The 15,360-nt window shown below is 47.0% G+C and overlaps 4 protein-coding genes across 5 annotated transcripts; all 4 read left to right on the top strand.

Annotated features, from left to right (window-relative positions):
• Positions 1 to 1,795: 1,795 nt before the first annotated feature.
• On the top strand, positions 1,796 to 5,262 carry LOC131269425 (forkhead box protein P1). Of its 2 annotated transcripts, none has more exons than XM_058271780.1 (5): positions 1,796 to 2,704; positions 2,845 to 2,871; positions 2,963 to 3,039; positions 3,119 to 3,220; positions 4,228 to 5,262. In XM_058271780.1, exons 1-5 carry the CDS (start codon positions 2,026 to 2,028, stop codon positions 4,684 to 4,686), a joined length of 1,344 nt encoding a protein of 447 aa, XP_058127763.1. In that variant the 5' UTR covers positions 1,796 to 2,025; the 3' UTR covers positions 4,687 to 5,262. The 2 variants fall into 2 exon arrangements, with proteins under 2 accessions (XP_058127763.1, XP_058127762.1); XM_058271779.1 differs by having other exon boundaries at positions 1,894 to 2,704; positions 3,415 to 4,371.
• Positions 5,263 to 5,819: 557 nt separating this feature from the next.
• On the top strand, positions 5,820 to 6,526 carry LOC131269439 (uncharacterized). The gene has a single exon (XM_058271793.1). It carries the CDS (start codon positions 5,888 to 5,890, stop codon positions 6,389 to 6,391), a length of 504 nt encoding a protein of 167 aa, XP_058127776.1. The 5' UTR covers positions 5,820 to 5,887; the 3' UTR covers positions 6,392 to 6,526.
• A 175-nt stretch (positions 6,527 to 6,701) lies between these two features.
• On the top strand, positions 6,702 to 7,412 carry LOC131269440 (uncharacterized). The gene is made up of 2 exons (XM_058271794.1): positions 6,702 to 6,936; positions 7,012 to 7,412. Exons 1-2 carry the CDS (start codon positions 6,840 to 6,842, stop codon positions 7,401 to 7,403), a joined length of 489 nt encoding a protein of 162 aa, XP_058127777.1. The 5' UTR covers positions 6,702 to 6,839; the 3' UTR covers positions 7,404 to 7,412.
• A 3,317-nt stretch (positions 7,413 to 10,729) lies between these two features.
• On the top strand, positions 10,730 to 12,250 carry LOC131268764 (CLIP domain-containing serine protease C9-like). The gene is made up of 4 exons (XM_058271040.1): positions 10,730 to 10,841; positions 10,941 to 11,100; positions 11,177 to 11,495; positions 11,575 to 12,250. Exons 1-4 carry the CDS (start codon positions 10,730 to 10,732, stop codon positions 12,127 to 12,129), a joined length of 1,146 nt encoding a protein of 381 aa, XP_058127023.1. The 3' UTR covers positions 12,130 to 12,250.
• Positions 12,251 to 15,360: the final 3,110 nt, after the last annotated feature.

The raw sequence follows: 15,360 nt of genomic DNA, 5'->3' as shown, positions 1-15,360 counted from the left end.
TAGAGTATTTAAGTAATTTTATTCTTTTCTTGTAACAGAGCGCGATGCAAAACGAATTGAAGCTGATTGCATGGGAACGTGGTACAGAAACATGGGAACGCCTGCGCACTAGCGACGATGGACGATGGTGGAATTGCTCCCGCAAATCTTATCCGTGCCGAACCGGAAAGGTTTCAGTCGGTGTCCTTTATGGTGAAACATTTCGGCACCGGGTCGGGGTGAAATGACCAAACACTCGAACAACACAACCTGCATGGAGTGTGCGCGATGGCATGGCTTGTCGACAGAGAGAGAGACAGAGTCACCGAGGAGAGTGTGAGAACAGGACGCGTAGCACACGGATCCGGCCAGGCCAGCATCGGTGGCGCTTGGTTGCACTTTTCGATGCACACGGGCCGCAGATGCGCTCCGTCTGCCAGCCGGATTGCATACTCCACGGCGTGCATTCAACCGGTGCCTGAACAGTGACAAACAGAGAGAGAGAGTGAGGGAGGGAGGAAGGGAGGTCATGAGATAGAGTGTGCCAGGGATTCGCCGAATGGAGGATACGAAAATCGGTCCATAGAAGGTGTTACTGCGGTTGTGGTTGCTCGGTTCGTTAGGATTGGTGGCCAGCTAGAACCTAGGTGCACACCGTGAGTCGTGGCTAGACAGAACTGTCCAGCAGGAGAGGAGTGTCTGTGGGTGTGTGATGCCAAGCCCTTTGTTGGTAAATCGTCTGGAATTCATCTGTTTCGGGATCAATCGGCCCTTTTTCATCTGCAGACGGTTTGGAGTTGCCCCAAAATTGCTTGATTCCACCGTTTGGTTACATATTGCTACAATTTAGTGCATCTTGGGCAATGTTAATCCTCCACAAATCCTACCTCACCGAAGGTCGCTACCACCCCTACCCCTTACGCTCAGTTTCTCCTGTTTTTTTCCCAGCTGCATCTCGGACTGTTCGGTCATATCTTGTCGATCGCAACAGTGCATAATGTTGTGGTAGTTTAGTTTTTTCTCAAAACTACAGCCGTAGCTTGAGTTCCCAACTCGTTAAAAACGATGGAGCGTGTTTTGTCTGGACCCTCTGGCCAGCCATTGCCAGACGACCATTCACTGGACCGTGGTTCAGGGCGCAGACGTGTGCACTTGATGCACCCATCCTTACACTGGGTGTGTATGTTCGCGTTTGTGTCTACAAACGCTTTTGCCCTAACAATTTCTTACCCTGGCATTGCACCTCTTAAGTTGAGCAACATGATGCAATTGCTTGGTTTCAAATGGATTAGATCAAGTTGGGATGTTCGGCCGTGACTCCGATATTTTCTCACCAAGCAAGGAAGGTTTGCTAAATACTCAATCGTGCACGGGTGAAGTACACGCCGTGGGAGTTGACTAGAAGCACCATCTTACCCGATAGTGTAATATAACAATACTCAATTCAGTATCTTTTGGTTTTTCCCCAGCGTACCAGCAAAGGACCTGTCTGCAGGAGAACGCTCGGTGTGTCGGCCACCTGGACTTGCACAAAATGACTTGCAATCAAACTTCGTAAAGCTGACGGACGGACATGCTAGCAGTGTGTGGGGATGTCCTGCCATGGCTGCCGTTACGATTGCTGGAAAAATACCCTGCCTCCATCTCTATGGTGGTCTGCAATTTGGAGTCTCATTACTTTAGTTTCTTTTAAAATAGTTTCTCTCCTTAGTTTGTGGTCAGTGGGTGCAATGTATTGTGTAACTGACAGCTATGCGCTGTAACTGGGATAACACGCTGTAAATGAATTAGTCTTAACATTTGCGGTTTGTTTTTTATGCTTTTATTTCCTACATACACACACACGCACATACACTGGCAGATGAGCTCGGTAATGGTTCGTCGTCGTCGAGGGCCGCATCGACCGCGATCCACCCGCTGTTCGGTGGAGGCGCCTGCCGCTGGCCAGGATGTGAGAGGGTGTTCGACGAGTTCGACGACTTCTACAGCCACCTGCACTCGGATCACATCAACGGGGACTACTCGGCGGCGCAGGCCCGCATCCAGATGGAGGTGGTGTGCCAGTTGCACCTGCAACTGCAGAAGGAACGCGACCGGCTGCAGGCGATGATTCTGCACCTGAACAAGAAGAACGAGATGATGCGTGCTCCGTCGGCCTTGTTCGCGGGGCCCGCCGGCTTCCTGTCGCAGCTACCCGCGCTTCCTTCCCTGCCACCGGCACCGTCAGTCGCGCAGTCTACGATCCCACCCGGCACGGCTTCAACCGCCCGGCTAGACCCGACCCAACACGGCACACTTCCGGGGCCGTTCGATCTCATAGCCGGACTGCGCTTTCCCGCAGATCTGGTCGCCGACATGGCGGCCAGTGCGTCACTGGTGGCCGGATCCTTCGGCAGCCGGCTTCACCAGCATCATCAACACCAGCAGCAACATCATCAGCAGCAGCAGCACCATCAACAACAACAACAGCAGCAGCAACAGCAACAGCAGCAACAGCAGCAGCAACAGCAGCAGCAGCAGCAAAACCATCAGCAGTCACCCTCGGCTTCGTCGGCATCATCTCAGCATCATTTGCATCACCAACAGCATGGTACGCATTCGCCAACAACGTCGGCAGGCTCGGCACCGCCACTGGGGAACGCCCCTGGTCCTGGTGCGAGCTCCAAGTCCTCCAAGGGTACCGGTAACGTTCGCCCCAAATACTTCTCTGCGCAGGACAGCGAAGGTAAGATTCCATATTCATTAGGTGCGTTCCGACGATACAAATGTTGCACATGGCCATCAACATGGCGTACTTTCATTAGTTCCTAATCCATATGTTCTTCTTCGTTTGCATGCACCTTTTCTGGACGCTAACACGTATAGAACTCAACTATCCGGATGTTCAAGACGGTAAGTAGATCCAGTACTAGGTACAAACATCGTAGAATGTTACCTACTTATCGAAATTTTCGTAAAACTCTTTTTGTATTCTTCGCACTAGATGTGCATAAGAACCGCGAGTTCTACCGTAGTCACGACGTGCGCCCACCGTTTACCTACGCGTCGCTGATCCGTCAGGTAGGTGTCCCTGTGAGCCAGCAGATATTTCATTCTCTATCTTAACCATTTCCCGTTTGACGACATGTGTCTTCAACAGTCTATCATAGAGTCACCCGAGAAGCAGCTGACGCTGAATGAAATCTACAACTGGTTCCAGAACACCTTCTGCTACTTCAGGCGCAATGCGGCCACCTGGAAGGTAAGTTCTGGTGCGATTACAGTCTTGCTTGCTCATAGCCGAGATGTGGATTATGGGGATATTCTATCTTGGGGAAAGCGACAATATTATTTACAGTCTACGGCTAATGCAACGTAGCCGAAGTGGTTAGTATAACTGGCAACAGCTGTTCGTAAACACATCCCTTTTCTTTCGTGGGGACTCCCGGTGGGCAGAACGCTGTTCGTCACAACCTGTCGCTCCACAAGTGTTTCATGCGGGTGGAGAACATAAAGGGTGCCGTGTGGACGGTGAACGAGGCCGAGTTCTGCAAGCGCCGCCCGCAGAAGCTCGGTATCATGCAGTTCAAGTTCCAGCAGCAGCATCAGCAGCACCCACATCCGTCGCAGGGTACCGTGTCCGGGCACCAGGGCAGCAAGAAGAAGCAACCGTCCTCGCAGGCGACCGCAACGGCGGCCCAGTCTGCCCAGCAATCGTCTCCTCAGCACCAGCCGGGTCAGCGGTCGGTGTCCGGCTCGCCAGCCGGTTCCATCGCCTCTTCGGTCGGGGCGGCTATTGTGGCCAGTGTTGCCAGCACGCTCAAACCACCACCGCCGCCATTCTTCTACAAACGGTTCGTTCGCAAAGCCCATTTTGTGCATGTAGCCAAACCCGTACCGCTCCTCTCACATTACTTCCGATCATTTTCCGCCATTTGTTTGCCGTTCGAGGGCACAATGACATGTAATGAAGGTACAGCCACCGGCCGTGAGGCTTACTAACCGCCATCGCACACTTGTTTACTACCTGCGTCATTGCGGTTCGTGCCTCCAGGAGCCGGCTTTGGCATGCTTTGACTAGCATTATCCCAACGGATTGCACTCAGTAGCATATTCAAGGAGACATAACACCGCTGCCACGAGTTGCTGCACTCGAGTAGAACGACGATTGTGAGGTAAAGACTCGTTTTGTCTGCCTGCGCCAAGTTCGGTGCTAACGCTTGCGTTTCGGTTCCGACCAACTGCGGTGTTCCGTTCCCCCCCCCACAGAACGCGATACGCACCAACCTTTCGCTGCACAAATGCTTCGTGCGCTACGAGGATGACTTTGGTTCGTTCTGGATGGTGGACGACCACGAGTTCCTCAAGCGCCGCCACCTGTCGCGCGGACGACCAAGGAAGTATGACATTTCGATGCCCCCGCTTAGCGACGGTGGTCCCGGTTCTGGTCCGACACCGGGCCGGCAATCCGCCAGTGTCGAACGCACCGGACACCATCCAGGAGCTGCCGGCGATGGACGATCGATGGAGCACGGTCCACATGGTGATGGGGGCGGGGCGGACTGCATCGAACCATCGTCGCAGTCGCTTGGTTCTGGCAGTTTTCGCTACTGTGCGGACGAGTACGGCGAACCCACAAGCACAGCCGGCAAACCAGATAAGGAAGGACAACTCGCCAGCACCGGGCGGCGCTCGATGACTAAAAAGTCCGACTTTAGCAGACGGTAACGATTCACATTCTCGTCGCTGGACAGCTTCTCTGGCCTGCAATTTGCAAACATTTCCCCTGCTCCTCTTCGCTCCCCTACCGATTCTTTCCATTTTTCTCTTCGTCTTGTAACGCCTTGCATGTAACTTATCCATGGGTGGGAAAGTTTTTCTTTTAAAGTTACATTTTCGTAGCCCATGCGCAGACAAGGCTATTGTTTTTCACATGCCAAGCATTTATCTTCGTTCAGTTTCACCTTTCTTTAGCTAGGTCGGTTCACGGAGATGCACTTCCGGAATGGCACACGCTCAATGGTTAGACATCGTTGTCCACAGGTGTACACAATCTACTTCGACACTCAACTTCGATATCTAGCGTGTTGTACATATTCCATTAAAACTAATTTGAACAATTTTCCAATTTGTTTTTCTCCCGAAAGCAGAATTTGTGTCCCTCCATTTTCAGATAGTTTTCTGCAGTCTTCTATCTGGCCCGGGTACCAGAGCGGATTGTGGCAGCAGATCAACCGTACGTATCAGCCATCGATCGTACATTCCTGTCGACAGCGTACCATCAGCCTCAAGCTATGAACGGTGCCGACCAATAAAAAAAACTATTTACTAACTAACCAGAGTAAGAGAGTGTGATAATGGGTCAAAATTTATTCACTCTATCACAATGTGTCATTCCATCACACAAGGTCAGCAGCGATGTTGCAGTTCTTTTAAGACAACGAGATATCTCTTACTATCCATAGCGATAAGAAGCACCAGCTGTTTCGGAGGAAGTGTAACGCAATCGGACCGACGAAACAAAATCCCCGCCGTTTGTTGACGGTAATCAACGTGTGTCAGTTGACAAACATCTCGTTTTGTCAAGTGAATGGATTACTTCGTTTGCTTCCAGCGCGAAGTGTTTGACCGCTGGCTGTTGGATATTGGCGATCTACGACCGATATGCGACTCGGTCGAGTGGTCGTTTCCTTCGATAAAGGGCGCAAAGTTGTGGTAGGAGGTTGCGGGTGGGGTTACTATCTCTTGAGTGGCACATCCGTTCTCATGCGGTCAAGATCGTCTTGTAACCTACTTTTCGCGACGCTGGTTCCTATAAAACCTTATAGATGCTCCTCCATCAATCATCAGCTGCAGTCTTCCGCCAACGCTATTCTAGTAAACTGTTTCTTCCGGTATAGCCACGGGTTCGATATCGTACAGAATCACAATGCGCTCGCTTTCGGTAGCAATTTGTTTGGGCATCGCATTGGTGCAACTGCTCGGCAGTGCTAGCTGTGTGCCGTCGTCAGAAGAGGCGCAGGTTCTCAGGAGCGTTGTCACGATCGAAACAGTATCGGATATCGATGCGTTCCGCAGGGCCAACCCGGAGCTCACTGTCGCCAAGCTGCCATCGACGAAAGCAGAGGTAGCCGAAGGCCGCCAGCAGATCGTCTATACGCTAGGGTATCATATTGCGAACGAGCGGCTCATTGGACTGTCTTCGGACAACAAGTCCTGGTCTACACCGCAGAACGTGAAGCTTGATCTGGAGTATCCGACGGTGGGCAGCGGGAACGTTGTATCTTACGTCGAGGTGGTGGTTAATCAGAGCACGCCCAACGGCGTTGGCTACCTCGTGTCTGGAGGTGTCGGTCAACGCCACGTTCGCCTGGTGATAGAGGCATACGGCACAACCTACTTCAACTACAATGCCGCCATCTATGGGTACTAGCCGCTTCTAACCGCGATACGAAGTACGAACGCAAATGAAAATAGAACCAATCGAGTACACCTGAATGTTTGATTGTTTACTTGCAAGTGTTTTCGTTTTGATTTGCTGCAATGTTTTGCTTTAACGTTTGCAGGTTTAAAAGTGTTTTTGCTGATTGCGCAATTTTCGATTCTATGTTCCGGTTTGTTTTTATAGCAATAACAAATAGGACACAGAAGAAGGGCGTTATTGTTTCGTGTGTTTTGCATTTTCGAGCACGGTTTGAATCGTAACTGAACCAGGCGTATGTAGTGATCTACCATTGCTTCCTACGTTCACATCAGTTTGAACTTATCTTCTCCCACTGCTGTAACGAGTCGAGTGGCTATCTGTTCACCATTAAACATCTGTTTGAAGCCTAGTCTTTTTCCATTTTCGTGGTGTTCTGTGTCGTAAATCTCCGAAGAAGATGTTGCATGGCCTACGGGATTGTTGTGTATTTTTGATAGCGTACACTACACTGCTAGGCGTACTTTTAGCAACTAGCTACGCAAGCGAGTACAATTGTAAGTAAGGTACGGCACAAATTTTGCAGTTCACTGATGTGTGCGGACGCACGATGTTTCATTGTACACCTGCAGACATACCCGATCCATCTGAACTCGAATGTCCCGGCAACGTAACCTACCGGGCGGTAACGCTGACAGCCTACCATCCGATGTTTGACTCGGATAGAAAACGCGACTATCTGGACGCCAGCAACCGGAAGCTGTACACGCTGCAAGAGTACCTAGATAACCGCGCACCGTATGTGACAGTTGGAATGGACCCAACACTTCACCTTCCGTACGGCAAGGAAGCCTGCATTCCTGAGCTGAATCGGCACTTCCGGCGCGCTATTCGGTTGCAGGTGCGTGACACGCACGAGGATCTCACCGGTGGTGGCTTTCGACGGGTGGACGTGTGCGTGCGAACGCAAGAAGACAGCTACGATGATGTTGTGAACATGCTGCACGTAACACTTGTACTCTGAGGTGGTGGTTTCGAGATAAGGAATTAAAACGATTCGCAGCCGTGCGAACACAAGAGAAACTTCACACAACCAAATTCATCCGAAACGTTCGCAACAACATCAATGCGCCTTCAGCGTCAAATGGTATTCCGAAGTTATCAGCTGACGGTACGTTCCGGATCGTAGAAGCCACAATCGGCGAATGACGAGTCCTTGAACATTTTTGGTGATCATTAGAATTATTGTTTCGCCAGAACGAGACAAGAAATAGACTGGCCAAAAAATAACCACTGTATGCAACCATCACGAGTGAAAGTGAATATGTACTATTCTGCACGCTCGCAAAGCTGTGTAAGTTCAAGTTCTTCATGGTTCCGGCTTAGTGTTACCTTGTGTCATCCGATTTTCAAATGGAAACCAGAAGGAATTTGGACTCGGTGAGATAATGATGTGTCTGATCGGATGCGCCAGGAATGTTGCTAGTAGATGGACGGTGAAGGTCGTTCTTCTACTCACGTTAGCCATTATCGGAGGGAAAGAATCGATAGGTGAAAATAATGGTGCGTATAGTGTAAAGAAACACTCTCTGAGCATCTTGTTCGTTTTCTTGATATACTCCTCCGCAGAAGGCTTCGTGTTTCCTCCCGACCACGGCTCAGAAGGTGACCCGTGCACGTTCCAGCCAGGCTGGGAGGGTGTGTGCCAGAGCGCAGAGTCATGTAGGTTGATGCATCCGTCAGTCCGCAAATATTATAACATTACCCTCTGCGAGTTTATCGGACATGAGTCGTTCGTGTGCTGTCCTAAGAATTTAACAGGGATAGAGCTTGCAACTAAACTGTCCAAGAGCGTCCCAAGCGTGCATAAACTAACGGAACACATCATAAACGGCCAGCCGGTTGATTTACCATTCATCGCGGCACTTGGGAATAAACTGAAAAACCAAGGATCAAATGAAACTTCATATAAATGGCATTGCGGTAGCAATCTGATCACTCCAAGTTTTCTGCTGACGGCAGCACATTGTGTATTACAAAATAATACAAAATATATCGCAAGAATGGGACACTCTGACGTACTCTCCCGTCAGTATCGCCAGATAAAGGTGAGAAATTGGCAATGAAGGTGTAGGATTTGGAACTGAGGCAAACGTTCGCTTATCGTATTCAATTTTGCTTTTCTGCAGTACATAATCAAGCATCCCGAATACCGTTCCTTTTTGAGGCAAAACGACATCGCATTGGCAAAGGTGAATAAACCTTTCGTACTTGAGCAAAAGGTAAACCTGGTTTGCCTTCCCACCAGCCTAGAGGACAAAGACAACATACTGGAGCTGCATATAGCAGGCTGGGGGTCCACGGAGAATAGGAAAAACTCAGTAAAGCTCTTGTGGGCAAATGTTACCACTGTACCGATAGGCAAATGCAAAGAAGCGTACGGTCGATTGCCTCCAGGAAGAACCAAAGTAATTCCAGACCAGCACTACTGTGCTATCGGAAACAACGGGACACACATCAGCGACGCCTGTTTGGGTGACTCAGGTGGGCCACTGTTCACCATCGCCAACATATCCGGTACACTGAAATACCAGCTGATCGGTATCATTTCGCGTGGCATAAACTGTGGATCGCCAACCCCTGCAGTGTACGTTCGAGTTGCGTCCTACTTGGACTGGATAGCGTCGCAATTTCAACTGGAACTTTTAACAACCACTGGTTGACTTAAAGTACAAGCATTTAATTAGTTCTGCCAACATAATCCACACCTAATTTTACATTCTTGCACCAATGCATAACGCAAACAGTGCCTAAAAGGTCAATCAAAAAGATACATCGATTGTATGAAAGGAACGATTCCCAAACACAACTCTAGAACTGCTCACCAGCGTCAACATCACCGGTATACTGAAGTAGCAGCTCTCAAAGTAGCAGAGGATTGCGGCTTACCTGTGCGAAGACTGTCAGCGTAGGACCCAATGTAACTAATTTTACATCCCGGTCCCAAAGCATACAACTTCAACAACCTCTTTAATGCGCGGATGCTACTATAACCTAGAGTTCACTTTAAATGGAACACATTTACTCATTAAAATAAAGCAAAGCAAGCAACAAAAACGCAAACTTTCTGGCAGCTTTTGCTTGTTACCAATAAAGTATAAGAAATGTTAAAACATAAATACAATCAGTGCCAAAGTTTACCCTTAAAGACCATTATAAAATGGTCGGTTAGAAAATCGGCAAGGGCAGCTTTGCTATTGGCCAGTTTGTTGGAAATTTACAAACGAACAAACATAGTATAATATCATTTTTACTGTATTTAGAAAGATACTGGACTGATTGTTGTGCGACCGTGTGAAGGTGGACTTTGCTTTCTTCGCAGACTTAAATTAATATTTAACAATTAACGTTTTTAGGTTCCACCGAGCTTTGTCGAATTGGATTTTTGTACTGGAATCTGACAGTTTCTTGAAACAATGACACAGAATGCTGGAATTTCGTTTGCAATCAGTGAATTAATTAATGCGTGCAGCATAGCCAGACGCTGTTTTCGAAGAACAATGACGTTATGTGTCTGCTGGAGCCGGTTTTTCGTCTCAAACTTCTTCTTAATGCAGCTTTATGTGTCTGTGTGATAGGAAAGAAGCAGCAGATAGAGCAGAGGTTGGCAAACTTTTTTTTTCGTTGCGCCATTTAGCCGAATAAAATTGCAACTAGAAGAAAACCCACAGTCATGTGCATTTGCATATTTTTTTTCGAATTTTACTTTGCTTTAGAATTGTCTTGACGAAATTGGCAATCTTTAAAAAACGAAGAATGCATACTGGTATCAATTTATTATGTGTTTTACAACCAAGCAATCATGTGGAGTGCAACATGAAATTAGCATAAAGCGAGTGGAATGGATTATGAGTGTTATTTGCAGTTGTTAAAATGATGCTGGCGAGCCAAACTTTGCCGACCTCTGTGATGGAGAGTAAACGATACCAAGAGAGTGGGACTGATAGGAAAAGCGTGGAAGAACGAGCATGTAAACGAGGTCTTCGAAACCGCGCAGACCACAGCAAAACAAAGCTGAAGGAACTAGGAGGAGCGAATTTTGTTGGTTCTAAGAATCTGCCGACGCACTGAACACTTCGTTCGACCAGTTGTTGGAGGGACGGATTGTCGTCAAGTTGTGTATGTTTCAGTTCTTCATCCTTTCCTTACTGGGAGTTCGCAAGGAAGTGCTCAGTATCTTGTTGGTAGTGAAACCGGATGTCAGTGTGCGTGTCTTTATGTGTGTACTCTAGGGCTTCAAGAACGGCTACTAATCAAGGAATAAGAATCCGGCGATAGTCAGTGGTGGTCATGTTTCCAACCGGCTGTGCTGCGATTGCTGGAAGCTGCAAGAGGGTGCAGATCGTACTCACACTCGCCCTCACCTTCTGCGTAGTGCAAGGATTCATAGAGGAAAAGTTTGGTGGGTATAGTGCAAAGAAACATTCTCCACCATCGTCTTATCCCATGTTCTGCTGACCTGTAGTACCTGGTTGATTTCGTCCTCACGATCACTATTCAGAAGGTGACCCGTGCACGCTTGAGTCTGGTGCGGAGGGTGTATGTCAGAGGGCAGAGTCGTGCAGCTGGTTGGGACAGGCAGTCCGCAAACATCAGACGATTGTCCACTGTGGGTTCGATCGGGAAGTACCGATCGTGTGTTGTGCAAAGATAGGCTCTACGTAAGTCGCTCACCGTCTGAAGCGTTGCTAGCCCCGTCAACTCAACTCTACACTATTCCCATTCCGTTCTCCTTAGAGGCCCTTCAGAGCTGGCCATAAAAGCATGCAAGAACATCGAAGGCGTCTATTCATCGCTAGCCTATCACATTCTGGGCGGTATAGAGGCGAAAGATGGTGAAATACCATTCATTGCGGCGCTCGGCTTTCCACGGGACAACGCGGGACCGAACGAAAGTCCTTACGTATGGCGTTGCGGGAGCAGTCTGATTACTCCCAGCTTTCTGCTTACGGCAGCACACTGTGTCCAGCACGAGCCGCCAAAGGTGGCAAGGATGGGAACGCTCAACTTGCTTGCTTCGGAACGAACGGACGCCATACAGGATCGCAGTGTGAAAGTTAGCAAGAGCAACAGGTCACAGGCATTGGCATAAGGTTAAAGGCTCGCTTATCATTCTCGTTTTCGCTCTCTGGCAGCACATCATCCCGCACCCTAGCTACGATCGGCCCAAAAGGTACAACGACATCGCTCTGATAGAGGTGGAGAGTAGCTTCCAATTCGAGTCGACAGTGAAGCCGGTGTGCCTCACCACTAGCCTTGCAGACAGGGACGTAAACGAGCACCTGCGAGCAGCTGGTTGGGGTATGACTGAGTTACGCGCGCAATCACCAGAAGCACTGCTTGTGACGAATCTGACGACGGTGTCGGTTGGTAAGTGTCGGGAACAGTACGACGCTTTGAAGCAAGTCAAACGTCGGGCACTGCCGAACGGCATTCGCTTCTCGCAATACTGCGCCGTCGGTGTATCCACCAGTGAAATCGACCGCTCCGACACCTGCGAGGGTGACTCAGGCGGGCCACTTTATTACATCGAGAACAGCGACGGCGAGCAGAAATACTTCCTACTTGGAGTCATCTCTTTCGGTCTGAACTGTGGCTCGAGTCTGCCATCCGTGTACACTCGGGTTGCGTTCTATCTGGACTGGATAGCGACTCACGTTTGGCCAGAGGGAGTCGTCAGTAAACGATAGGTTGCAAGGCGGTCTAGTAGCATCATCGTTGTCAGCTGGTATTCTCTTAGTCATTCGATAAAGTAAAACTATCTGCCAGAATACAGAATAAGTGGGTTGGACATAGGATGGAAATTTACAACAACAGAGTTGTCCTAGGCTCACAGTGTTCGTAAGACCATGAACTAGAGCCTATACTGGCAAATTGACGAAATAAAGACGAAGCAAACAAAATGAAATGTTAACGGTTACTGTGAAACTTTCATCAAATGTAGTGAATGCAACAAATTAGCTGTACGTACTTCTACTATAGTGACATCGTGTTAAAAAATCATGATTCTGCTCGGTTGTTGCACATCCGAGACGGTCCAATGAACCTGGTCCAAATCCGATCGATCAAGCGTTTGAAGAGGCATCACGAGCAAGGTTAAACTAAAACGAAATATCGTACAGCCTCGCGAGCATCGCCGTTCACGATCCGCAGCGACGGATGACCGGGCAGCATCGCGGGTGACAATTTCTGGTCCATCCCAACCAGCCTTTAATGGGTTCCATTTGAAAATTGAGCATCGCAGAGAAAACTCCATACAAAAAAAAACAGCTCTCTCGGACTTAGCCGATTTTTACGATGCCACACTCGATGATTGCCGTCCGCAGATGCCGCGATAGTGGCGGAGACCCGTCGCTCGCGGACTTAGCCAAATTTTTCGATCCCGCTCTCGAACATAGCCCGCCGCAGATGCCGCGATAGCAAAGGAGCGTCCTTTTTGTGCGATCGAACGAGCGCGACGATGTGCGTGCGGATGTTTTTTCCCGTTCGTACGGCGCATCTCACACGCAGAGTGATTTTGACACATCGAAGTAAACAAAGCAGCACGGTAAGTTCGCTAAAGTTTTTCGCTGATAATTACATATTATTTCTACATTTCAGCTGTTATAGGTTAATATTTCGGTTCATCAATCAACATTCAACCATTTAACATACGATTCTGACCAGTTCGCGTCTTATTTTAACCACCGGAGGGCGATGGATCCTGTACAGTGAAAACGTAAACAATCAGGTAAGCAGTGAAGTGAAAGTGTTTCGGCATTAGAAATAGTCTATAATCATAACATTTCTAACATTACTATTCACCATCATCAGAGCAAACTTTTGTCGAATTGGTGGTTACATCAAGTGTTCACGGATATGCTTTAGGATTAAACTGGTTGAAAAGAGAAAGGGCTTGTATTTTTCGATTATCGAATGCATTGCTGTAGGACCGGCATTGAAAATAAGGTGAAGTAATGCCGAAGCAATCAAACCGATCATGCAAGTGTGTTGTTTTCAAGAATGTTAATTAACGTTTAATCAATGTTCTGTTTTTACAGCACCAAAAGCAGTGCCCTGTTTCTTGACAGAATATTAACGACATCAAGGGCGTAAACAATTGATTCGTCCAGATAGTTCTACACGTTTTCGAAACTATTTATGGAATCATCAGTTCATATCAGGTAAAGTATGAAGTGTTTGTCATGAAATAGTTCCCGATGTGTTCACATAACTGAATTACGTCATTTCAGCAGCACGGGTAGCGGATAGTAAAGCGTGAATGTTTTGCTTGCGCGGTAGGATTTGCTGTGCAATCAGCTGAGATTTGCAGGAAAAATGATTGTCTCGAAATAGCCAGTTAACATCGTGTGACTAATTCAATGTTTTCTGTTCTTTCATCTACACTTGCTTCTTTCAGTGGTGCTTTCCGACCACACTTCAGTTTCAGAATGTGCTAAAAATCAGGCGTTGCGTGTTCAGAGCCCCAAAATCAAAGGCGAATGACATAGAAGACAGTCTAAATCCTTTAGAAAAGGTACAAACAAGTGTGTTTGGATAGGTTCGGTTTCAGGCTGTCCTTGCAGTAGGCGCCGACGCGTGCAATCAGGGGATCAGAGCCGAGCGATGTGTCGAATTATCTATAGGTCATAGATTCAAAAAGTCGCTGCTATGGAGCATGTGCATTTCCGCAGTATTCACCTAGGCGAAAATCAGCATGTGCCCGAACAGCAATCGGCTGTGTACCTCATCGAAACCTCATCGGCAATTGCAGAGAGATATCCGCGGAAGAATCCGTGGCCTGTAGATACCTGCTTTAGGTAGAAGTAAATCCGCCCGTGCCTCCAGATTCTCCGTAGCACGATTTTGAGCAATACACGCACGTCAAGCACATCACGGAAAAAGCCACCAGGGTAGTATCCACGATAATTTGCATCTAGGTATCGGATATTGCGCTAATGTGAAAAGAATATGCTTCTGTGTTGATGAAGGTGAATATCGGATGAAAATAATTGGTAATGAACATATATTTATAGATATTATATTTTTTCTTCGCTTTCAGCAGCAAAAAAAGCAGCTTTTTTGTATTCGAGATAATTAGAAGAAATTACAAGCAACGGATTACCGTTGTAAACTATACAGGTAAGCTATCTATTTAAAGATAAATTAAACAGCAGCTACACACATGCCGTGAAGTAGTTCATAGCATTTTTTGGGTTGTAATTAATAATATTTTTGATACGTTGTAGATCATTTGCCGTACATAAGACCAGCACCTCTTAGATGCGTGTTTCGACAAGGAAGAAGAAGATCTTAGCTTCCTCAACTAAATTTCTAGTGATTCGGATCATCATCATAGAAGGTACGACAAGCAATTAATTAGTAAGCTCATATTTTATTATGTTAGGACTTAAAATCTTCATAACACGGAACGGAATATTTGGCGAGATATGGTATTCCATAGCATACCATTAAAAAGAACAGTCTTCTTTAGTTTCGTGGCCAAATATGTGCTATTGGTATTCATTCATTTGTTTTAATCTGCATGTTGTTTAATGCATACCTATCATATCTCAAAGATTTATTATCATTTTGTAAAAAATTGATATCATTTACAATGTATATTGCTAAGCAATATGTAATTTAATAACCGTGTTTAGTTAATATCATAATTAATTAGAATCAATCGTCTTTAGTTGATATCGTAAACATTTAGAATCAAAAGATTTACATCATTACATTAAATTTGGGTATGAATAACAATGTATGTTGCTAAAAAAAATGTAATTTAATAACCGTGTTTAGTTAATATCCCAAACATTTAGTATCAAATCTGCTATGTTGATATCATCAACCAAAAATATTAACTCGTTAATGCTTTTCACGGGAATAGTTATTTATTTATGTTTTTTTTCTTATATTTCATTTCAGATTTATTATTT

The sequence above is a fragment of the Anopheles coustani genome, chromosome X (assembly GCF_943734705.1).
Source record: "Anopheles coustani chromosome X, idAnoCousDA_361_x.2, whole genome shotgun sequence".
NCBI classification, from domain to species: domain Eukaryota; kingdom Metazoa; phylum Arthropoda; class Insecta; order Diptera; family Culicidae; genus Anopheles; species Anopheles coustani.
This window is presented reverse-complemented; position numbering and strand designations above follow the sequence as displayed.